This window comes from Meleagris gallopavo, chromosome 6 (assembly GCF_905368555.1).
Source record: "Meleagris gallopavo chromosome 6, MGAL_WU_HG_1.1, whole genome shotgun sequence".
Taxonomy (NCBI): Eukaryota; Metazoa; Chordata; class Aves; order Galliformes; family Phasianidae; genus Meleagris; species Meleagris gallopavo.
In genome coordinates, this window is record NC_139409.1 from 478,269 (window position 1) to 500,662 (window position 22,394).

At 63.1% G+C, this 22,394-nt stretch overlaps 5 protein-coding genes across 6 annotated transcripts in view; 4 read left to right on the forward strand and 1 right to left on the reverse strand.

Annotated features, from left to right (window-relative positions):
- The window catches only part of LOC100542252 (SCO-spondin), a 34,882-nt gene extending 26,098 nt beyond the window's left edge, over positions 1 to 8,784 (forward strand). Inside the window, 28 exon segments of the mRNA XM_085226765.1 lie at positions 81 to 254; positions 335 to 544; positions 647 to 814; positions 1,129 to 1,260; positions 1,873 to 2,113; positions 2,203 to 2,355; positions 2,779 to 2,825; positions 2,921 to 3,109; positions 3,177 to 3,323; positions 3,611 to 3,741; positions 4,131 to 4,255; positions 4,347 to 4,393; positions 4,667 to 4,888; positions 4,962 to 5,123; positions 5,196 to 5,312; positions 5,400 to 5,538; positions 5,658 to 5,860; positions 5,932 to 6,096; positions 6,172 to 6,299; positions 6,370 to 6,515; positions 6,615 to 6,661; positions 6,742 to 6,906; positions 7,152 to 7,360; positions 7,442 to 7,537; positions 8,068 to 8,128; positions 8,228 to 8,358; positions 8,441 to 8,591; positions 8,662 to 8,784. Of these exon segments, the coding sequence (XP_085082891.1) occupies positions 81 to 254; positions 335 to 544; positions 647 to 814; positions 1,129 to 1,260; positions 1,873 to 2,113; positions 2,203 to 2,355; positions 2,779 to 2,825; positions 2,921 to 3,109; positions 3,177 to 3,323; positions 3,611 to 3,741; positions 4,131 to 4,255; positions 4,347 to 4,393; positions 4,667 to 4,888; positions 4,962 to 5,123; positions 5,196 to 5,312; positions 5,400 to 5,538; positions 5,658 to 5,860; positions 5,932 to 6,096; positions 6,172 to 6,299; positions 6,370 to 6,515; positions 6,615 to 6,661; positions 6,742 to 6,906; positions 7,152 to 7,360; positions 7,442 to 7,537; positions 8,068 to 8,128; positions 8,228 to 8,358; positions 8,441 to 8,591; positions 8,662 to 8,684 (3,929 nt within the window). The 3' untranslated portion in view covers positions 8,685 to 8,784.
- Positions 8,785 to 9,232: 448 nt separating this feature from the next.
- LOC146544042 (GTPase IMAP family member 1-like) lies at positions 9,233 to 10,970 on the forward strand. The gene is made up of 2 exons (XM_085226792.1): positions 9,233 to 9,654; positions 10,157 to 10,970. Exons 1-2 carry the CDS (start codon positions 9,375 to 9,377, stop codon positions 10,891 to 10,893), a joined length of 1,017 nt encoding a protein of 338 aa, XP_085082918.1. The 5' UTR covers positions 9,233 to 9,374; the 3' UTR covers positions 10,894 to 10,970.
- Positions 10,971 to 10,987: 17 nt separating this feature from the next.
- Positions 10,988 to 12,674, forward strand: LOC146544043 (uncharacterized). Its single transcript, XM_085226936.1, has 2 exons — positions 10,988 to 11,177; positions 11,263 to 12,674. The coding sequence occupies exons 1-2, from the start codon at positions 10,988 to 10,990 to the stop codon at positions 12,540 to 12,542; spliced, it is 1,470 nt and encodes a 489-aa protein (XP_085083062.1). The 3' UTR covers positions 12,543 to 12,674.
- A 2,477-nt stretch (positions 12,675 to 15,151) lies between these two features.
- Positions 15,152 to 17,845, forward strand: LOC116217484 (GTPase IMAP family member 1-like). 2 transcript variants are annotated; one of them, XM_031557054.2, is made up of 2 exons: positions 15,152 to 15,309; positions 16,186 to 17,845. In XM_031557054.2, the coding sequence occupies exon 2, from the start codon at positions 16,244 to 16,246 to the stop codon at positions 17,006 to 17,008; it is 765 nt and encodes a 254-aa protein (XP_031412914.1). In that variant the 5' UTR covers positions 15,152 to 15,309; positions 16,186 to 16,243; the 3' UTR covers positions 17,009 to 17,845. The 2 variants fall into 2 exon arrangements, with proteins under 2 accessions (XP_031412914.1, XP_085082923.1); XM_085226797.1 differs by lacking the exon at positions 15,152 to 15,309 and adding an exon at positions 15,366 to 15,462.
- A 2,382-nt stretch (positions 17,846 to 20,227) lies between these two features.
- LOC104911307 (GTPase IMAP family member 7-like) lies at positions 20,228 to 22,246 on the reverse strand. Its single transcript, XM_010712204.4, has 2 exons — positions 22,057 to 22,246; positions 20,228 to 21,370 (listed from the first exon to the last, which is right to left on the reverse strand). Exons 1-2 carry the CDS (start codon positions 22,091 to 22,093, stop codon positions 20,724 to 20,726), a joined length of 684 nt encoding a protein of 227 aa, XP_010710506.1. The 5' UTR covers positions 22,094 to 22,246; the 3' UTR covers positions 20,228 to 20,723.
- Positions 22,247 to 22,394: the final 148 nt, after the last annotated feature.

Genomic DNA, 22,394 nt, shown 5'->3' on the forward strand with positions numbered 1-22,394 from the left:
GCTGTGCTGCCGGGGGGCATCTGGGACAGGGAGGACCTCGCAGGGCCCCCCCCCGCTGCCAGCCCCCCGCTCCCGGGCAGGTGCGGAGGAAGAGGAGGGTTTCGGCCCCTGGTCCCCCTGGAGCCCCTGCTCCAAGACGTGCACGCACCCCGAGCGCCCGGCCACCAAGACCCGCGAGCGCCCGTGTGTCGGGACGGCCGCCTGCAGCGGGGACAGCTTCCAGGAGCAGCCGTGCAACCTCCCCCTCTGCTCAGGTCGGTGCTCGCGTCTTCCGCACGAGCTCCGCGCTGCGTGGCACGGCCGGCAGGCGCTGCCACCCCCCGCGTCCCCGCAGACGTCCCCCCGTGCCAAGGCGAGGACTGCGCCGGCCTGAACTGCTCGTGGGCGCCGTGGGGGCCGTGGGCCGAGTGCTCCCGCAGCTGCGGCGTGGGGCGGCAGCAGCGGCTGCGGGCGTACAGCCCCCCCGGCGCGGGCGGCCGCTGGTGCCCGGGGATCCTCAGCGCCTTCGTGCAGCGCCGCTTCTGCAGCCTGCAGGCGTGCAAAGGTGGGGGGCGGCCGGGGGGTGGGCGGCACCCCGAGGGGTTTTGCTGAGCTCCGGGTGGCCCGTGGGAGTGACGCCCGTCCCCTCGTGTCCCGCCGGCTGCAGTGGACGGCGCGTGGTCGGCATGGAGCCCCTGGATTCGCTGCGACCGCACGTGTGGGGGGGGGCGAACGGTGCGCAGCCGGTCCTGCACCCGGCCCCCCCCCAAGAACGGGGGACAGCGCTGCCATGGAGAGAGACACCAACTGCGACTCTGCAACGCCCAGCCCTGCGGTGGGGGCGAGGGGTGGGAAGGGAGAGGGATGGGGATGGATATGGGGACGGAGATGGGGTCTAGATGGAGATGGGGATGGATATGGAGACAGGGGTAGAATGGGGATGGAGACGGGAATGGGATGGGATGGGATGGGATGGGGATGGGGATGGATATGGGGATGGGGATGCGATTGGGATGGGGACAGGGGATGGAAGTGGAGGGATGGGGATGGAAATGGGAACAGAGATCCAGACAGGAGTGGGGATGGGGATGAGGATGGGGATGGAGTGGGACCTCAGCACTGGTGCCGCTGACAAGTGCCCCCTCCCAGGTGACAGCTGCCCCCCTGGCATGGCCTTGGTGACCTGTGCCAACCGCTGCCCCCGGCACTGTGGGGACCTACAGGAGGGCATCGTCTGTGGGGAGGAGGAGCGTTGTGAGCCCGGCTGCCGCTGCCCCAACGGTGAGTGCCACTCTTCTGTTGTCACTGCACGCCTGAGGGACCACAGCCTGGGAGATGCCCAGGGGTTTTGGAGTGCCGTTGGTGGGTGTGGGTGGCAGCAGGGCTCCATGCTATATGCGTGCACTGCAAATGCCCACAGTGCTGGGAATGCATTGCAAGCACACTCATGCACTGCAAGAACACTTGCAGGCAGAGCTACACATGCACTACAAGCACATGTGCTCTGCAAACATGCCCAGAGCTGACTGCAGTGTCAATGTGCTCGTATGGCTGCACGTGCACTGCAAAGCCACACGGTGCTGGGAGTGCACTGCAAAAGTGCTTGTGGGCGTTGCTGTGCATGGTGTGCAGTGATGTGCACTGCAGGTGTTCGGTGCTGGGAATGCAAACGTGCAGAGCTGTACGTGCATTATATGCAGAACTGTGTGCACACTGCAAATCCAGTGCTGGGCATTAACTGCAAATGCATGCAGAGCTGCGTGTGCACCGCCAACACACGTGCATGTACAGCTGCATGCGTGGGGCTGGCTGCATCCAGCTGGAAGTTGAGCCAGGCGTGGCACAGTCACATGTGCACGCACAGACTTTCATGGTGACGCTGCCCTCCCGCAGGCACACTGGAGCAGGATGGGGGCTGTGTGCCCCTCGCACACTGCGAGTGCACAGACGCACAGGGCCATGGTTGGGTACCAGGCAGCACACATCACGATGGCTGCAACAACTGCACGTGTCTGGAGGGTCGCCTGCGCTGCACCGACCGCCTCTGCGCACCGCTGCGCTGCCACTGGAGCCGCTGGTCCCACTGGTCTCCATGCAGTGTCACCTGTGGGGACGGCCAGCAGACGCGCTTCAGGTGGGGACGTGGAACTGCCACTGGATGGCCAGGTACCATGGGCCGTGAGGACCTGTCAGCTCCACATCCTCCGATTTGTGCCTCGACAGGACACCCGTGGCGGGCTCATGGGACGAGGAGTGCCAGGGGGAGCAGATGGAGAACCGGGGCTGTGCCACGGGACCCTGCCCACCCCTGTGCCCCCAGGGCAGCTGGGAGAGGAGGCTGGGGGACACGTGGCTGCAGGGCGAGTGCCAGCAATGGTCAGTGCCCCAAAGAGGGGATGTGGGGTGTGCGGGGCTGCTCCTGCATTGCCTGCAACCCATCACCTACCCCATGGGTACAACCTACCCTTTGGGCGTCACCCATCCCATTAGCATCACCCACCCCATGCTGCCCAATGGGCGGCACCCACCCTACAAGTGCAACCTACTCCATGGGCACCACCTACCCTGCAGGTGTTACCCACACCATTAGTTACCTATCCCATGGGCATCACATGCTCCTTGAGCATCACCCACCCCATTAGCATCACCACCCCGTGGATACCACCCACCTCCTTGGGCACCACCTGCCCTACAGGCATCTCCTGCCCTATAAGCATCACTTACCTCTTTAGCATCCTGCACCCCATTGCCATCACCACCCGCCCCATGGTCACTGACCCTTTTTATCCCCTCCCACAGCACCTGCACGCCAGAGGGCACTGTTTGCGAGGACACCGCCTGTGCCGGTGGGTGCCGTGCAGTCCCAAACATCCCCAGGCCTCTGGGGATGGAGGGGACCGGGTGACACTGTGACCCGTGACGTGCCGCCTCTCCACCCCAGAGCCCGAACACTGCACATGGGGCACATGGAGCCCCTGCTCCCGGAGCTGTGGCACCGGCCTGACCTCCCGGGAGGGCTCCTGTCCTTGCCCATCCCCGGGTCCCTCTGGTGTCCTCTGCAACGCCAGCACCGGGGATGGAACCAGAGCTCACCGGGAGGTGCAGGCCTGCTACCTTCGCCCCTGCCCAGGTAGGGGATCAGCACGGGTGAGGGGCGGTGGGGCCATACCCACTCCTCACCCTCTGCTCTGCCACAGCTGAGTGCTCCTGGAGTCCCTGGAGCTCCTGGGGCAGCTGCTCCTGCAGCTCCCCACTGCAGCACCGGCATCGGCACCGGCACGGCACCAGCCTCTGCGTGGGGTTGGACGTGGAGCTGCGCCCCTGCAACACCTCGGGATGCTCCGGTGAGGATGGGGATGGCAGGGATCTTCCTGCCCCAGCACAGCCCTGCCCACATCCTGCCCATTCTATGTGCTGCCTGCCTGTCTTAGTGACACTTGGGGTGCCCCTGCCCATCCTGTGTGCCCCTGCCCTGGTCCTGTGTATCCCCATGTGCTCACAGGGGTGTGCCTTCATCCCTTCCAATCCCTGTGCACTCACTGGGATGTCCCTTCCTGCCACCACACACTCCCTGCCCACACCCTGCCCTTCCATGTACTGGGATGTCCCATCCCCACACTTGTCCCCACAGAATCCAGCTGCGAGCCCCCCTTCGAGTTCCATCCCTGCAGCCCTCCCTGTGCCCAGCTTTGTTCCACACTGCAGCATCCAGAGCTGTGCCCAGCCCAGTCCCACTGCCTGCCTGGCTGCTTCTGCCCTCAGGCAAGAGGGGCACGGGGAGGGGGGGCTGGAGGCAGCCTGGTGGGCTCTGAATCTGCTGGGGGGGAGGGAGGGCTTAGAAAGAAGCGCTCATGGAGGGTGCTGGGGACAAATGGCCAAATGCTACCAATGGGACAGGAGAGGCTGCAGGGATGCCATGGGGACACTGGGGGGACAACACTGGGGAGAATACTGCAGGGACATTGAGGAGACACTGCATGGACAATGGGGGGCACTGCAGGGGGGCTATGGGGACACAGTAGGGACACTGCAGGGATATGCTTTGGGGACACTACAGGGAGTTGATGGGGATGCCGTGGGAATGCTGTGGGATGCTCAGGGATGCTGTGGGGATGCACCAGGTGCCTCTCCACATCCTGTTGTCCTGGCAGGGGCTCCTGGAGCAGCGTGGTGCCTGTGTTCCCCATGAGCAGTGTGACTGCCTGCACACCAATGGGTCAGGCGGCCTGGTGACACTGTCCCCAGGGGACATCATCCTGCTGGGATGCAAGGAGTGGTGAGTGGGGCTGTGGTGCGCCAGGGGGGTGTCCCCCACTTGAGGGACCAGGAACAGCACCTGGAGCTCAGAGCTGTTTGTTCCCTCACAGCGTGTGCCAGGACGGAGCCCTGCAGTGCAGCAGTGAAGGCTGCCATGGTAAGTGCATCCCCCTCCTGCCCCATGGCTTCCATTTGCCTGCAGTGCCATGTCCCCATGCCCCCTGACTGCCTCTGTGTGGCAGTGCCATTTCCCCCCGTCCCATGGCTGCTGCTATGCTGGCAATGCCATGTCCCCGTGCCCCGTGGCTTTTATTGCATGGCAGTGCAACGTCCCCATGCCCCACGCCTTTCTGGTAGTGCCACATCTTGTGCCCCAACAATGGAACATCCCAGCATCTCCAACCCACCTAGCAGTTCCATATCTCCGCAGGACTGCTCCCGCTGAGCCCCTGGTCAGAGTGGACACCTTGCAGCACCTGCCTGCCCTTGTCCCCATCCCACCTGGGGAATGTCACACCCCACGTGTCAGTGCAGCACCGCTACCGAGCTTGCCTGGACCCACAGAGCGGCCAGCCTTGGTCTGGAGATGCAGCTGTGTGCTCAGCTGAGCTGCAGCAGCAGCGGCTCTGCCCAGACCCTGACATCTGCCAAGGTACTGCAGTGCCGCAGGGCATGGAGGTGAGGGGCCCCCTGTGTCCCCCCCGAATGACACCAACATCCCATAGAGCTGTGCCTCTGGAGCCCCTGGGGGCCGTGGGGGCCCTGCCAGCAGCCCTGCAGTGGGAGTTTCCGCCTGCGGCACCGCCAACTCCGGCATCTGGCAGGCAGCAGGCAGTGCCGGGGGGCAGACACCCAGAGCGAGGGCTGCAACACGGCCGTGTGTCCAGGTAATCCCCCATCCCTCCCCCACCCCGGGACCCCCACCCAGATGGGGCCTGACACCAGGCTGCCGTGCACAGGGGAGGATTGTGAGGAGCAGGGAAGGATATTCACTGCCACCTGTGCAAACAGCTGCCCCCGCGCCTGCACTGACCTCTGGCAGCACGTGGAGTGCGTGCAGGAGGGCTGCAAGCCAGGTATGGCCCCCCACCCACTGCACCCTGCGCCCGTCCCCACAGACACTCGCAGCACCACGGTGCCTATCCTACCCCCCTGCCCCGCAGGGTGCCGGTGCCCACAGGGACAGCTGCTGCAGGACGGGGTGTGCGTGCCCACAGCCCAGTGCCGCTGCGGGCTGAGCGGGGACAACGGCACCCGGGAGCTGTGGCCAGGGCAGGAGGCCATTATTGAGTGCCACAACTGGTGGGTGCCATGGGGCTCACGGCACGGGCAGGACCGTGCTGTGCCCACCACTGAGCCCCAGTGAGTGGGGGGCGTTGGGTGTTCTGGTTGGGCTGCATCCTCATGCAGCCGCTCCGCAGCACCTGTGAGAACGGCACCATGGTGTGTCCGGCGCTGCCGTGCCCATCCTATGGGCCCTGGTCCACCTGGAGCCCCTGCTCGAGCAGCTGTGGCAGCGGCCACACCTCTCGGCACCGCATCTGTGAGCCGAGCCCCGGCGGGGTGCCCTGCACAGACAGCGGGTTGCAGGAGACTGCTGAGTGCAGCCCCCAGCCCTGCCCTGGTGAGTGCCCAGCATCGCCACCATCAGCACGGGCACTCCTCGGGGTTGGCACTGAGCCCTGTCCCCCTCAGCTGTCTGCCAGCTGAGCCCCTGGTCCCCCTGGAGTCCCTGCAGCAGCAGTTGTGGAGGGGGCCGCTCGGAGCGCAGCCGGGAGCTGCTGGGGGGTGAGGAGGAGCCGTGCCCCATCCCAGCACTGCGGCAGCACCGTGTCTGCAACGTGCACAACTGCACACAGGGTAAGGGCTGCACAAAGCAGGGAGCCTCGAGATGGGGGGGATAGGGCTTACTGATGGCTGTGTCCTCGCCCGCAGACTGTCCCCACAGCCAGGTGCTCAGGGAATGTGCCAACACCTGTCCCCACGCCTGCGCCGACCTGCGCCCACAGACACAGTGCCTACCACAGCCCTGCCAGCCTGGCTGCGCCTGCCTGCCCGGACAGGTGGGGCTGTGGAGTTGCACGGGGCATGCTGGGGATGGGGCAGCAGCCTCAGGGTCCCCATCACCCGCAGGTGCTGCAGGATGGTGCCTGCGTGCCCCCTGAGGAGTGCCGCTGCACGCTCGACCCCACCATGCCCGGAGTGCGCAACCTGTCACGGGAGGAGCAAGAGCAGGAGCACGCACCAGGCAGCCGCCTGCAGCACCGCTGCAACACGTGGTGTGTGCCCTCAGCCCCACAGCATCACCCCACAGCAGGGGACTCTGAGCTGGGTGGTGCTGGGTGCTGGGTGGCTGCTGAGCTCCTCTCTGTCCACAGCGTTTGCATCCGTGGCACCTTCAACTGCTCGCAGGAGGAGTGCAATGGTGAGGGCAACCCGTTCTCATCCCCGTGCCCGCACTGTAATCCCTGTGCCACAGCCAGGCCTTGCTTGCTCCCTGTGCAGTGGATTGCCTGTGGTCCCCGTGGTCGCCCTGGTCACCCTGCTCGGTGACGTGTGGGATGGGTGAGCAGCTCTCACACCGGCACCCGCTGCGGCAGCGCCTTTATGAGGGGGCTGAGTGCCTGGGGCCCCCCGTGCGCCGGGCCGCCTGCCACCTCCCTGACTGCGGTGAGTGTCCCCGGAGTCCCCAGGTATGGCTGCGGCTCATCGAGCTGCAAAGCAAAGCATGGGGCAGGGGTGATGGGGTGGGTGGTGAGGGAAGGGCGCAGGCTGTCACCATGGGATGCTGAGGCTCTGGGGGTGCAGGAGCACCCGGGCAGGTTTGTCCCCCACCGCCACCCTGGCCACTCCGGTCTCCACATGCTGGGCTGCTGCACGGCCGGTGCTGGTGACACATCCCATGCTGCCGGCAGCCTGCCCAGAGGGGGAGCGCTGGCAGGGCCCCGGGGTGTCACCAAGCTGCGAGCAGAGCTGCAGGGACATCCTCGATGAGGCTCCTCCAGGCTGCACCCCTTCCCCATCCCCTGGCTGCACCTGTGAGCCCGGCCGCTACCGCAACAGCAGTGGCCACTGTGTGCCCTCTGCCCTCTGTGAGTGCCTGCACCAGGGGCAGCTCCACCAGGTGAGCAAGGCACAGCACCTGGGGGTGCCCAGGGGTGCCTAGAGGTGCCCCCACCTCACTGGCTGAGCTCTCTTCCCCCAGCCTGGCAGTGAGTGGCAGGAGCAATGTGCGAGGTGCCGCTGTGTGGATGGCAAAGCCAACTGCACCGATGGCTGCACGCCCCTCTCCTGCCCCAAGGTACAAGCCCACTGTCCCCCGCTGCACACCATTGCCCCTTCCTTCCCCCTCCCGCCCCCCACTGCCCCTCAGGTCCCTGATGCCTGAGGGTTGCAGCACCTCCCCTATGAGGACGGGCTGAGGGAGCTGGGCTTGTCCAGCCTGGAGAAGAGAAGGCTGTGAGGAGACCTCATTGCAGCCTTCCAGTATTTAAAAGTGGATTATAAACAGGAGGGGAAGCAGCTTTTTACAAGGGTAGGCAGTGACAGGACAAAGGGGAATGGTTTTAAGCTCAAAGAAGGAAGGTTTAGATCAGATGTCAGGGAGAAGTTCTTTACTATGAGAGTGGAGGTGCTGGAACAGGCTGTGCAGAGAGGCTGTGGTGCTCCATCCCTGGAGGTGTTCAGAACCAGGTTGGATGAGCAACCTGGTGTAGTGCCAGATAGAGATTGGTGTCCCTGCCTGTGGTGGGAGGGTTGGAACTTGATGATCCCTGGAGTCCCTTCCGACCCAAGCCATTCTATGATTCTATGATGCTGCTCTATTCACAGGGTGAGGTGAAGGTGCGGGAGCCAGGACGCTGCTGTCCCGTCTGCAGGATGGAGTGGCCGGGTAAGGGCCTCAAGGGGAACCCCCACTCTACTCCCTCTCCTGGGGACCCTCCTGGCGCCACCCATGGGGGTGTCACTGCTCTGCCCCCGCTCCCCACAGAGGAGCCATCCTCCATGTGCCGGCGCTTCACCGAGCTGCGCAACATCACCAAGGGTCCCTGCTCACTGCCCAATGTGGAGGTCAGCTTCTGCAGCGGCCACTGCCCATCCCGCACCGCTGTCACCCCCGAGGTGGGTCCCTGGGCACCGGGTGCCGCCCCCGTTCCATGGGCACAGCACACAAAGTCAGTGCCACGGTGCTGTGCCCACACAGGAGCCGTACCTGCAGACGCTGTGTGAGTGCTGCAGTTACCGCCTGGACCCCGGCAGCCCCGTGCGCATCCTCAGCCTGCCCTGTGCGGGCGGCACGGCCGAGCCTGTCGTGCTGCCCATCATCCATAGCTGCGAGTGCAGCAGCTGCCAGGGTGAGCAGGGATTGGGGCACCCCCTGGCTCTTGTTGCGTCCCCGGCCTCGCCTCATTCCCTGTCCTGCAGGTGGGGATTTCTCCAAGCGCTGATGCCTGGAGGGAAGTTGTCCTGCTGCGTGCCACAGTGGTGGAGGACCCCGAGGCATCCCCCTTTCCCTCTGTACTGCAATAAAGCTACGAGCCTCTGCCTAAGCTGTCCCTTGGTGGGAGCGAGGATGGGATGAAGAGGTGGCAGGGGACAGGTGGGGATGGAGATGGCTGCAAGGTGAGGGTTGGGAGTGCTCGAGGGGCTCGGGGGTCCAGGGCAGGATCAAGAGAGAACAACATGGCCAGGGGTCCTTGGTGCCTCCTAGCAGCGTGCCCTGCCATGCCGTGGTGCTATGCCATGCCAGGGTGACCTGCCATGCTGCAGTGCCATGCTGTGCCACAGTGCCATGCCATGCTGCAGTGCTGTGCTGTGCAGCAGTGCTTTGCTGTCCTGCAATGCCTTGCTATCCCATGGCACTGTACTGTGCCTCAGTGCCATGCTGAGCTGCAGCACAGCAGAGCTTTGGCTGAGCCATGGCTGGTGCTTGGGCAAGGTGCAGGTGCTTCCCGCACCGACACCGGGGACCGCGGCTCCGCCCCAGGAGCTCCGCGGCCGCCCCTCCCCGCCCATAGGCGGTCCCCGTCCCGCAGAGCGCGGCCGTCCGCCGAGCGGGGGCTGAGCGGGGGCTGAGCGGAGCCGTCGGTGCCGGAGCGGGCAGGGAGCGGAACCGAGGCCGCCGCAGCTCCGCGCCCATGGCGGACCGCGCCGCGGAGACGGGAGCGGCGGTTCCCCCCCGGGGTCGTACCTCCTCCGAGTCCCCCGCAGAGGCGGCCGGGCCGGGGCGGGAGGAGGACGGCGAGGAAGAGCCGCGGCGGGAGGGCGGCCGCGACGGCAGCGAGTCGAAGCGAAGGGGAAGCGGTGCGAGAGCCGAGAGCGCCGGGCGGAGGGAACGGGACGAGAGCGGGGACGGGGCGTGCGGGAGCACGGCGGAAAAGAGCGGGGAGCCGCCGGACGGCGCGCCCGGGGGCGGAGGTGAGCGCGGCCGCGAGTCGGGAACCACGGGGGAGCGGAGAGTCGCGGGCGGCCCCGATTAGATGGCGGGCGGTGTCCGAGCGGCCGGATCCGACCCGCAGGCGCACACCGGGCTGCGCTGCGCTGGGGAGCCGGGATGGGGTCACGGCTGCCCTCGCTCCCTGCAGGACAGGCTCCCCAGCCCCTCACTCCCCAGGGGGGGTCCACTGCGCCCTCACTCCCCGTCAGGAGGCGTTCCCGCAGCGTCTCCACTTGCGGCCGTAGAATCACGGTAGCTGTTGAATCCTTAAAGTCGGGAAACACCTCTGAGGTCACCGCCTCCGGCCGTCCACCTCCCACCAGCGGTGCCCACTGACCGCGTCCTGCAGCGCCGCATCCCCGTGGCTGGGGAGCCCCCGTGGGGATGCCGCTCCCCCCTCCCCGGGCGGCCCTTGCCACCGCCCGGCCGCTCTCCGGGAGGAGTTGTCCGCCCCGTCCAACCCGTGTCCCGTTGTCCCCGCAGGTGAGCGCCAGGAGCTGCGCGTTGTGCTGCTGGGGCGGAGCGGAGCGGGGCGAAGCGCCACCGGCAACACATTGCTGGGCGAGGAGCGCTTCGAGTCCCACCTGGCGTCCCAACCCGTCACCACCACATGCAGCGATGGCAGGCGGGATTGGCGCCGGTGGTGCGTGGTGGTCGTGGACACCCCGGCGATTTTCGGGGGCTCACAGTGGGACAAGCAGCATTTGGCCGAGGAGCGCAAGCGCTGCCTCGAATTCGCCGCTCATGAGCCCTGCGTGCTGGTGCTGGTGACACAGCTGGGCCGTTACACACGGGAGGACTGGGAGGTGCAGAAGAGCGTGCGGAAACTCTTTGGGAAGGGCGCTAAGAAGCGCATGATGGTGGTGTTCACCAGGAAGGAAGACCTGGGGGGCGGCTCGCTGGATGAATACGTGAAGGCGGCCGAGAACGGAGCTCTGCGGAAGCTGGTGAAGGCGTGCAGGAAGCAGTACTGTGCTGTGAGCAACAGAGCGCCGAGGCAGGACCGGGATGTGCAGGCTGATGAGGTGCTGGAGAAGGCTGTGAGCATCGCACGCGGGAAGCGCGAGGGGTCCCGGCGCAAGTGGTATCGGAGGGTTTTCAGGGCAAAGACTGATGTCCATGACAAGACCCGCGGGTCCATGCCCAAAAAGGGGGGGGGGGAGGGAGACGGACCCAGACAAGGGAAGAAACAGCAACGAGCTAAGGAAATAAATGCTTAGTTTTCTAATCATATTAGCGAAATGCAATTTAATTGGAATCGAAGCTAATAAATAAACGAGAGTTTCCAAAACCCAAAGCTCTTATGCTGATGCTATGAGCAGCTGTGACACACAGGGAGCAAAGGAGAGCGCTGCTGTGAGCTTTCAGTTCTGCTATCACTGCCTCCCCCTGGAAGATGGAAATAACAAAATCAAGTGTTGTGGGAGCGCTGTGCCGTTCTGGGAGTTGCAGAGCGTTCTTCGGAGCCGCCGCATCGCCTCTTTAACTCCCATCGCTGCACGACGCAGGGAATGTGGAATAACGACGAAAAAACCACGAAACCGCGACGGCTGCGCTGCTGCGGGCGGGGCCGAACGCCGCCGGCTGAGTGCGGGCACCGAGGAGCCGCCCCGGCTCGGAGCCGCCCCGCGAGCAGCCCCGGTGCCGGCAGCCCCAGCGGAGCGCGTCGCGTCGCGGCGGGTCGGGAAGCGGCCGGCCACCCCGGAGCCCCCGGGAGCTCGGCCCGGGTGCGGGGCGCGGGCGGGGCCGGCAGGGAGGGCGGCGACCCCCGGGGCCGCGCGGCGCGGAGGAGCTCGGCCGGGGGACGCGGCGCCGCGGGAGCGCGGGGCGGCGGGGCGGGCGGGGCCGGAACGGGACCGGGTCCGCGGGAGCGCGGCGCGGGGCAGGCGGCCCCAGGGGTTGCGGGTGCCCCCGGACGGCGCCTCGCGCCCCGCCGCTCCCCCGCAGAGCCCTTCCCGCCGCTGCTGCCGAACGGCCGCCGGAGCCGCGGCTGCTGCTCGTCGGGAAGAGCGGCGGCGGCAGGAGCGCGACGGGGAACAGCATCCTGGGGCGGGCGGCCTTCGAGTCGCGGCTGTCCACGCGCGCGGTGACGCAGAGGAGCGAGCGGCGGAGCGGCTGGTGGAGGGGTTACAGCGTGCACGTGGTGGACACGCCCGACGCCTTCGTCTCGCCGGAGCGCAGCGCCCGGTGCCGCCGCGAGATCGCCCGCTGCGCGCTGCTGTCGGCGCCGGGGCCGCACGCGCTGCTGCTGGTGACGCAGCTGGGCCGCTTCACGCAGGAGGACGAGGCGGCCGTCCGGCAAGTGTGGCGGCTGTTCGGGCGCGGCGCCGCCGAGCGCACCGTCGTGGTCTTCACGCGCGGGGACGAGCTGACGGGCGGCTCCCCGCGGCGGCACGTGGAGGAAACCGGCACCGCCGCGCTGCGGGAGCTGCTGCGGGACTGCGGGGGACGGTGCTGCGCCTTCGACAACCGGGCGGCCGGGGGGGCGGGGGAGGAGCGGGTCGGGGAGCTGCTGGAGACGGTGCTGGGCGTGCTGGGGGGAGACCTGAGCGCCCGCTACCGGAACGAGCTCTACGACCGCGCCGCGCGGCTCCCGGAGCGCCCGGACGTCGACTTGGAGGAGAAATGCGATCTCCTGGCCGAGGACGTGGAGCGGCGGCTGCGGGGGCGGTGGCACACGCGGCTCCCGGAGCGGCCGCGGCGCAACGCTGTCGTGCGGTGGCTGCGCAGCACGCCGTGTGCGCGGTGCGTGTGCTTCTGCTGCCGCTGCATCCTTGCAGCACTGCTGGCCCTCGGGCGCACCCTGCGCCGTGTGCTCTCATGGGGCTGGCAGAGCGTTCTCTGGCCGTACCACCGCTTTGTGCGTTAGCCAGCAGAGCTGTGCTGTGCTGCCTTTCCCTGGTAGGCACGCTGCAGTGCTGCCCCACAAACACGCAGCTGCTTTTCCTCCCGACGGCACTGCAGCCCCGTCCGGGCTGTGCATCTCGGTGTGAATACAGCATCACCAAGTGTGAGCCTGCCGTGTTGTGCTGTGGCTTCGTCCCCATTTGTAGCCAACAGTGTGGCCTGGCTGTGTTGGGTCTGTGTCAGGGACATAGATGGGCAGCTACTGTTGTTAAACGTCCTTATGGTGCTGGGAGTGCATGGAATGTCTGAGTAGAGAGAGCAGTGCCCGTGGGACAGGAGCAGCACCCACAGAATGGGAACAGCACACACAGAATGGGAATAGTGCCCGGGGCTGGGAACTTCACACATGGGATGGGAACAGCACCCAGAGGACAAGAGCTGCAACCAGGTACTGCACACATCGGGTGGGAATAGCACCCATGGGATGGAAATAGTGCCCAAGGGATGGGAACTGCACCCACAAGAAGGGGCCCATCGGCAGCTCTGGTGGCAGCAGGGTGGGGATGAGGTCAATCATGGGGCCCTCACTGCTGTGGTCTGAGCACTCCTCACATCTCCACGGGTGTTGGAGTGGGCGCGGAGTTTGGGGAGATCCCCGAACGTGGCACATGGAGAGAGTGGAGGATATGGGCCAGGTGCCAGCTGGGAGCAGGAATCCCAAGGGACTCAGCCCTCCTTCCCACTGCCCTGCAGGATTTCAGGGATTTTTGCCACGTTGCTGCCATGCCTGAGCCATGCTGAGGGACCCGTGGCACCTCCTGCATTCCATGAACACGTGAATCTTGCTGCTGGTGTGTCGTGGGCTGCGAGGTGCTGCTGGTCCCAGAGGACACGTGTCCCTGGTGGGGGCCGGGGCATCCCCACCCCCAACGCAAGACCCAGCAGGCGGGGGGGGGGTGGCAGGGGTGGGAGGAGGGTGCCGGGGTGAGTTGAGTTGTTTACAGCTGCAGCTTCTGCTGCTCCTTCACATCTCGCTGGTGCTCAGGAAGTCGCTCTGCTCTGCGCCTCAGCTTGCTTCTGTTTTTGACTGAGCTCATCCAGATGTCAGCCTGAGAAAGTGAAAGTGATCGCGTTGCACTCCTGGGGGTGAGCCAAAGTCTGGGGTGAACCAAAGTCTGAGGTGAGCCAAAGTCTGGGGTGAACCAAAGTCTGAGGTGAGCCAAAGTCTGGGGTGAACCGAAGTCTGAGCTGAGCCAAAGTCTGGGGTGAACCGAAGTCTGAGGTGAGCCACTCCCATTCTGAGAAGTCACAGACTTAGCAGAAACCACACAGTGGTGTTGGCACAGCGCTGCTCATTGGGCCCCATCCTGCCCCTTGTGCTTCTCTTCTTAAACCCCATCCTGTTCCTCCTTGCCCAGCTCTCAGCCTATCCAGGTCTTGCTGAATGGCAGCACGGCCTTCAGGTGTGTCAGCCACTCCTCTCAGCATTGTGCCATCACCAAACTTGCTGAGGATGGACTCCATTCCTTCATCCGGGTCGTTGAGGCTGATGCTGAACAACACCGTACCCATACCGACCCCTGGGGAACACCACTACTCACAGACCTCCAATCACACTGCACTGCTGGTAACATCAGGCCATTACATGGTGAGGATGGGCACCTCACAAACAGAGAGATAGAGCAGAGGTATTTCATGCCTTCTTCAGCCTCTGATTTCATCACAAGTGATGGGATGTGGGACCCTTGGAGCTCTGAGTTGGAGGACTGTGACTGCAGTAATGATGAACTCCCAACCAGAGCACAGCTGGTGCAGGGTTTGCTGCTCCAGGTGGATGCATGTCAGTGTACGGGGCCTGGATGAGGGACTAGAAAGTGTACAAAGCAGTGTTGGAGGTGACACTGAACTGGGAGGAGCTGTTGGCTCCCTTGAGGGCAGAGAGACCTTGCAGAGAGACCCCGACTGATGGGAGGGCTGGGCAATGCCTGACCACACGAAGGTGAACTGGCTCATTCTAACCTTTCCCTTGCGATGGGTGTGGGTGTTAGGATATAATTAGCCCTTAAGGTGCCAAATGGACAATCACAGGACGCTGCCTTCTCTTCTTGTTGACACCCTATGGCCCTGCAGTCCCTCATGGCCCTACAGCTCCTCACAGGGAGCGGATAGGCAGCACTGAGCTCTGCTCTGTGGTGACATGGACAGCACCCGAGGGAACAGCATGGAGCTGTCAGGGGAGGGTCGGGTGGGAGTGAGGGAAAGGCTGTGCCCAGAGGGCGGTGAGCATGGAGCAGCTCCCCAGGGTAGCAGGCACAGCCCTGAGCTGCTGGGACTCGTGATGCTCAGCACTCTCAGACATAAGGTTGGGGTTCGGGTGCTCTTCTCTGAGGCCAGGGGTTGGATCGGCTGATCCTTATGGGCTCAATAGTCCAACTCGGGATATAGCCAGAATATAGAGGCAACCTCAGGACATCACGGAGTCACAGCATGCCTGGGGCTGGAGGAGATCTCAGAGGAAATCCTGTTCCCTGTCCTGGCTGTCAACCTGTCGCGGGCTGTCAGCCTCCCATGGGCACACCCGTGGGTCCTCTGGTGATCTGCATTACTGCTTATTATAGGCAATCTGCCTATGGGAGCAGTGCCACGGGGCAGAGGCGGTGCTGGCTGGGACGGTGATAACGGCGATATCGGAACCAGTCGGGGCCACTGCGTCAGTGCCGCACTTCTCACTGCCGGTCCGGACTGACCTGAGGCTGCAGCGTCCAACCCTGGAGGAGCCCAAAGAAAGGGTGAATGTCGCACGGAGCGTCACCGCGCGGGGCAGCGCCGGGGGGGGGGCGGGAAGGGGGCGGGAGGAGCCGCGATCGCTGCGCCTCCAGGCGGTGCGCGGCCCCGCGGGGACCCGGCTGTGCCGGGCGGGGTGAGACCGGAGCTGCGGGAAGGTACGGCGGGGGGCGGGGGGGTTCCGTGCCTCCGGGAGGGGCTGCGGTGCCCGGGAGCCGAGGCAGGGGGAGCGGGGCAGGGAGCGGCTCTGTCCCTCGTCCCTTCTTCCCGTTTCTCCTTGCCCCTTTTTTCCCTGCTGCCCGTTCCCCCCTTCTCCCTTTTACACCTTTTTCTCCGTCCACTCTATTTTCCCTTCTTCTTTTTCCCCTTTTCCCTTCTCCCCTTATCCTCCCCTCCCTACATCCTTTATCTCCTTTCTCTGTTTCCTCTCCCCATATTTGTGCTTCCTTTCTCTTCTCTCCGTTTCCCTTCTCCCCACTCCTGCGCTCACAGGAGCACAGCGCAGACCTGACCCTGTCCATCAGCACAGCCACAGCCCCGGCATGGGGAGACCCTCGGCACTGCACTCAGCCCCACGCCAACCCCAGCCGCACAGGTGTCACTGCCCAGAGGGATCCGTCACCTCCCAAGGGGGTTCCTGTCACCACCCAGAGTGGTCTCTTACACCTCCTGGGGGGTCCCTGTCACCACACCACCGTGCCCCTGCACCCTGAGCTGTCGCCGTCCCTCTGCTCTGTGCCACCCCAGCACGTGGTGTCACGCCTCTCTTTCTCCTCTCTCCTTTCTCTGCTGCCCTCCGGGCCCTGCTGGAGCTGTCTGTGCTGCAGCATTACCGGCTGAGCAGCTGATGGAGCCCTGCCCCTCCGCTTCTATCCCTGCAGCACAACCACGGCCGTTCGACGTGTCCCTGTGCTGCCCGGCGACGGCAGAGGCTCCACAATGCGGCTGCTCCTGGTTGGAAAGACTGGAGGGGGGCGAAGCGCCACGGGGAACACCCTGCTGGGGCGACGCGTCTTCGAGTCCAAGCTGTCCACCACGCCGGTGACCCGCAGCTGCAAGTCAGCAACTGGGCACTGGGATGGAGAGGACATTGTGGTGGTCGACACGGCCGACATCTTCCATTTGTGGAATGGCAGCAATGAGGCGTGCAGGGAAATCACCCACTGCATCGAGCTGTCCTCGCCCGGCCCCCACGTGCTGCTGTTGGTCACCCAGCTGGGCCGCTTCACCCAGGAGGACCAGGAGGCCGTGCGGGGCGTGCAGGACATCTTTGGAGTCGGTGTGTTCAGGCACATGGTTGTTGTGTTCACCCGGGGAGAGGAGCTGGTGGGGGGATCTCTGCATAACTACGTGACCCACACTGACAACAGAGCTCTGCGCAACCTGATCCAGAGCTGCTGGAATCGATACTGCAGCATCAACAACCGGGCTTCCGGGGCAGAGCGGGACCAGCAGGTCCAGCAGCTGATGAATAAGGTCCGCGAAACCGTGCGGGAGAATGAGGGAAGGTACTACAGCAATGAGTTGTACCTGGATCCCTTTTTAACAGAAGAGAAAGTGAGGTATCACATGGAGAAAGCAGCCAGACCGTGGGGTGTGCTGCTCGACTCCTTGTCATACAGGAGAGTCCTTACAAAATGTGGGATAATTCTCATTGTCATTGCTTTGATTTTCATCTTTGTCCTTATTTGGTGGAAGAGATGAATGGCTGAATCCCATAATCCACAGCCCCCCAGTATCAGAATCCCAGAACCCTGCAGCTCTTGGGGCCGCAGGCATCGCTCCATCCCCACCCACTGCCATCCCCCAGCACCCGCTCCCCAGGGCTGCGTCCCTTTGGCAAAGAGCCCGCCATCACGCAGTGCAGCCGCTGTGGTGCTCACCCACCCACACAGCACCCCAAAACCTTCATAGTGTCCCCAGTTGAAGGGGACCCACAAAGACCACTGAGTCTTCTCATGACTCCCAAACCCCAACCCTATATCTGAGAGAGATGTCCCAGTGCTTCATGAGCTCCGGCAGCTCAGGGCTGTGACTGCTGCCCTGGGGAGCTGCTCCATGTCCACCGCCTTCTGGGCACAGCCTTTCCCTTACCCCCACCCAACCCTCCCCTGACAGCTCCATGCTGTTTCCTTGGGCCCTGCTGCTGTCACAGAGAGCAGAGCTCAGCGCAGCCCCTCTGCTCCATGTGAGGATCTGTAGGGCCATGAATTGTCATCAAGAAGTGAAGGCAAAGTGTCCTGTACGTGTCCCTTGGGTTCCTTGAGGGCTGATTACATGCTGAAACCAACACCCATCTCTGCAGAAAGGTGATTAGAATGAGCCAGCTGCTATCCCCTCCCAAATGCAGAGTCTTGGAGCCCCTTGTATGCCTGCCCAAAGATGTATCAGAGTACCCAATTAGAGACTGTAGAGAGATGTAATTTTGTAAACTGCCATGTAAGGAAAACTGCACTTCTGTTTGGGGCTGTGCTTGCTTTTGGGAAGGATCACCAAACACCTGATTGTGCACAGAAATAAAACAGAGACCTCTGTTCTGCATCACAGCTGTGTTTATGTCTTATGGGCACAGACCCATTAGGGGTAACAGCTCCGTTCTTACTATTATTCAGCACACCTCCAAGTCCTGGATCCGGGCACTGAAGAGAACATTGAAGGGAATGGGAGACTGAGTTGGCGATACACACTGGGGGTGTAAGGGTGGAGCACAGCCCTATGGAAAAGGACCTGGGGGCCCTGGAGGGGCAGCAGCACGAGGCAGGACTGTGCCCTGTGCCAGCCAACAGCACCTTGGGTGCGCCCGGAGCTGTGCGGCCAGCAGGGAGAGGGAGGGGATCTGCACCTCTGCTCTGTGCTGGGAGACCTCACCTGGAGTGCTGTGTCCGGATGGGGAGTGCTCAGTGCAGGAGAGACGTGAGCTGTCGGAGAACATCCAGAGGAAGGCGCAAAGTGACCCCGGGGGGGGAACACCTCCCTGCAAGGACAGGCTGAGAACTGGGAGGCTGCAGGGAGGGCTGAGTGAGGCTTCAGTACCTACAGAGGCTGTAAGAGGGAAGGGGACCGATTCTGTAGTGGGGTCTGTGTGATAGGACAAGGGGAACTGAAGAAAAAGAGCAGAGGTTTAGTTGGATATAAGGAAGAAGTTTTGTACAGTGAGAGCAGTGGGGCACCGAACATGTTGCAGTAAGATGTGATGGTGTCCCATCCCTGCAGACACCCACAGTCAGGATGGGCTCTGAGCACTGATGGAGCTGTGAGTGCCCCTGCCCATTGCAGGCAGTGGGACCAGGTGGCCTTTAGAGATCCATTCCACTCAAACCACTCTGTGACTCTGTGAGAAGATCTCTCAGTTTTCCCTTCTGCAGCTGAACAACCACGGGGCTCTCAGCCTTGCCTCAAAGGGCCCATTTCCTCCAGGCCCCAACCATCTCTGCACCCTCTGCTGGGAGGGCAGAGCCCAGGGCTGTGCAGTGCTGGGGCTGTGCTGCCCTGTGGGTGCCCTCGAGCCAGGCAGCGCCCTGCCCCACCTGCAGACACACGAAGTGAGGCACAAGGTCCACAAACAGACATTTCCTGTAACTGCACTCAGTTCGGGGAAGTGCAGAGAACAAAACTAAAAGCAATACTTGGGAAAGAGGACCTTGGCTCTTGCGCAGAGCAGTTCCCCCTACCGCAGAACAGCCACCCGCCAGAACACCCAGAAGAACACCCTGCATGCCCCACAGCCTCAGGCACCATCCCTCTGCAGCCCACCCCCATGAGCCACATGAAGAGAGAAGAGTTCGTGAAGGATCACATGGGGAGGTACAGAGCTGGCAGGGAAGGAAGGGAATTCTGCTAACTTCCCCATCTGTGCCATGTCCACCACACTCTGGGGCACAGCCTATCCTTCACCCTCTCCCCCCGACCCTCCCCTGACAGCTCCATGCCTTTCCCTTGGGCACTGTTACTGTCACCAGAGAGCAGGGCTCAGTGATACCCCTCTACTTCCTGCGATGATCTGCAAGGCCGTGGGGGGCTGTAGGGCGATGGGGGGCTGCAGGGTCAGCATGAGGACTGACAGAAAAAAGGAGTGGACCCAATGGATGTACTGTCTCAAAAGGAGGAACTGTAGTCCACCAAGGTGAAACACAGAAAGAGATGATCACAAATATTCAAAGAATGTGTGAAAAAGAAACTCTTCGGCCTCGAGGTGCTGTTGTCATAAAGAAGGAAAGGCAAAGTGTCCTGTGAGTGTCTGTTGGGCTCCTGAAGGGGCAACTACAGACTGCAAACCCCTTCCATTGCTGTGGAAGGGAGATTAGAATGAGACAGCTGCTATCCTGTCTCAGATACAGATCTTGGTGGGCCATAATGTGCCTGCCCAGCAAAGATCAGTCAGAGGACCCAATCAGAAGCTGCAATTGGAGAAAATGTTATAAACAGCCATGTGAAGATAACAACACTTCCATTTGGAGGTGTGCGCTTGCTTTGTTAGGGATCGCCAAGCGCCTGATTCTGTGTAGATTGGATGGGGATAACAAGGTGCATAGTGTGGCATTTGCTCTAGTTGTATTTCACGTCTCCGTGCTGCCATGCTGAGCTGAGGGAGTGCCCAGCCCCACCTGAAGGCATACAGGGTGAGGCCGAAGGCTGCACAAAACCCTATTCCTGTAAACACACCGTGTTCCGGGCACTGCAGAGAACCAAACTGAGAGCGCCGGGAGGCAGAGCCTCAGCTCTGCACCAAGGGCAGCTCCACCACAGCCCGTTCTCTGCAGCCCCCATCACCCCCTCCTCACCAGGCTGTGTGTCCCGGCCCCCATCGCTGCCAGCCCGGCTCGGCTGAGTCCCCATCCTCAGCCCCTCTGCGGGTCTGCAGTCCCTGCCCGCTCACAGCCGCTTCCCACGCCCCGTGTGGATGACAGATGGATCTGGGACAGGTTCTCCACCGCACAGCCAAGCTCAGCGTTTATTGAGAGCTCCTTCAGGCCCAGCAGCACAGCACGCCCCGCATCGCCCCTGCAGGCACAGCCCCCGCTGCGGCGGGACGGACCCCGGCACCACGAGCCCCGGCCCCGCAGAGCTGCTTCCAGCCCCGGCTCTCGGCGGGATGCCGACGGCTCCCGGCCCGCAGCAGCGCTCCGTGCCGAGCCCCCTCCCGAGGGGCGCATCTCGCAGCCCCGCGCTCCCGTTCGTCTCGGCTCATCCGCGCCCGCAGAGCTGGGGAGCAGCGCGGCGGAGCCGAGAGCGGCAGAGCGGGGCGCCGCAGCAGCGCGCACACGTGGAGCGCCTGCAGCCCGTGGGGAAAGCGGCCACGCAGGGCGGGGGAAAGCGCAGGGCGTGGGGGGAAGGATGGGAACTGCAAGCGAGGAAGGAGAGCACAGCAGGGACGGCACTGCGGGGGAGACGTCGCCTCCCAGTCCGAACCCCTCGCTGCCTACAGGATGGTACAAAACTTTTCAAAGAAGGTCCGTGTGTCTTTCTCCAGCATCTCTCGCGTGTAATGTGGAGCACGACGATTCTTCTCTACCATGGCATCAATCATGTTGATGAGCTTTGCAACCTGCCGATCCCTCGCCTCCCCGGTGGCTCTGTTGCTGAAACCGATGTACCGATTTCCACACTTGGCTGCCAGCCCCTTGAGGTATGGGCTCCCTTCTATGAAACCCTTCAGGTCTTCCGGGTTCTGCAGCTCTTCTGCTCGGGTGAATAACAGGATTGTGTACTTCTGTGCTTTAGTATGGAAAATCTTGGTCACCCACTCAGCCACTTCCTGCTCTTCCTGAGTTATTCGGCCCAGCTGCATCACCAGGATGATGGCATGGACCCCTGCATAGAGGTACTGAAAGGCATTCTTAATCTTTTCAGCTGTTTTTTCATTGGCCTCCCTTGTATCAAATAGGCCAGGAGTGTCAACAACTTCAATTGGTCTTCCAGCACAGAGGCCTTCAGCTTTCTCATACTCTTGGGTTACCGACTGTGCTGACAGTGTAGAATGAAATGCCTCCTTCCCAAGGATGGTGTTCCCTGTCGCACTCTTCCCACTCCCCGTCTTCCCCACGAGCATCACGCTCAGCTGGGATTCTGTGGAACAAGCAGAGAGGATGTGAGCCCCGCGGTGCCGGGACAGCCCTGCTCACCACGCAGTGCCCGGGGCCATGAGGAAAGGTGTCCCCGAGCCACCAGAAGTGTCCTCAGGACAATCAGGAGGAAAGTGTGGCCCTGAAGGACCCCACTGCTGCTCAGTTCCAGGCTTCCTCAAAGGGCTGTTATCCAGTATTTTTCTGATAGCAAAAACAGAAAGCAAAAGAGATCTCACAGCTCCCCTGAGCTCCAGGACTGCACAGGGTGAACAAAAGCCTGGGCTGCACCACTCTGTTTCCATGAAGTCATGCACTGAGCCGAACTCGCAGTGGTATTCATGCAGCATTGTCCCCTGGGCCATTTCCTGCCCTTGATGGTGCCAGTGTGGCATGGGCTCTACGACACAGGCACAGGAACAGCGAGGTTTGGGGTACAGCATCGCCCCCTGTGCTGTGTCTCACACTGTACCCACCGCACACCACTGCCCTGTCCGCCCTCAGCCTCGCTCTGTGAGCTCTCAGAGCGGGGAGATGGGAGGCAGCCTCAGGACACCCCGAGGCCACGGCCTCCCACAAAGCCCACACGTGCACCAGGCTGCACGAGGATGCGAACCCCCCGTGCTTCCCCAGCACTCAGCCAGGAGCCCGGTGGGGCTGCGGCTGCCTACGCGCGGAGCTAAGGCTCACCTTTGCTTTGATGTCTTGCCATTGGGAAAGCACTCATAGGGCGAGCCTGGAAGGAGAGAGATTTTCAGTGAGAGTGGCACAAACCTCCCCTGCTTCCCTCCTGCGCAGCAGTGCCAGGGCTGGAAGCGCTGTGCAGCTCAGCAGCACACTTAGAGGCAGCATCAGGAGAAAGGGTGTGTGGTGATTTGCAGATGGGTGCTGCTAAGCAGGCATCTGTTAACTGTGTGAGGAGCCACTTCCTATTCAAAACCACAGCCAACGATCAGAAGAAAACACACAGCAACCACAGAAAGCATCAAGCGGGGTAAATATCTCCTTTGCATGAGGAAACGGGATTC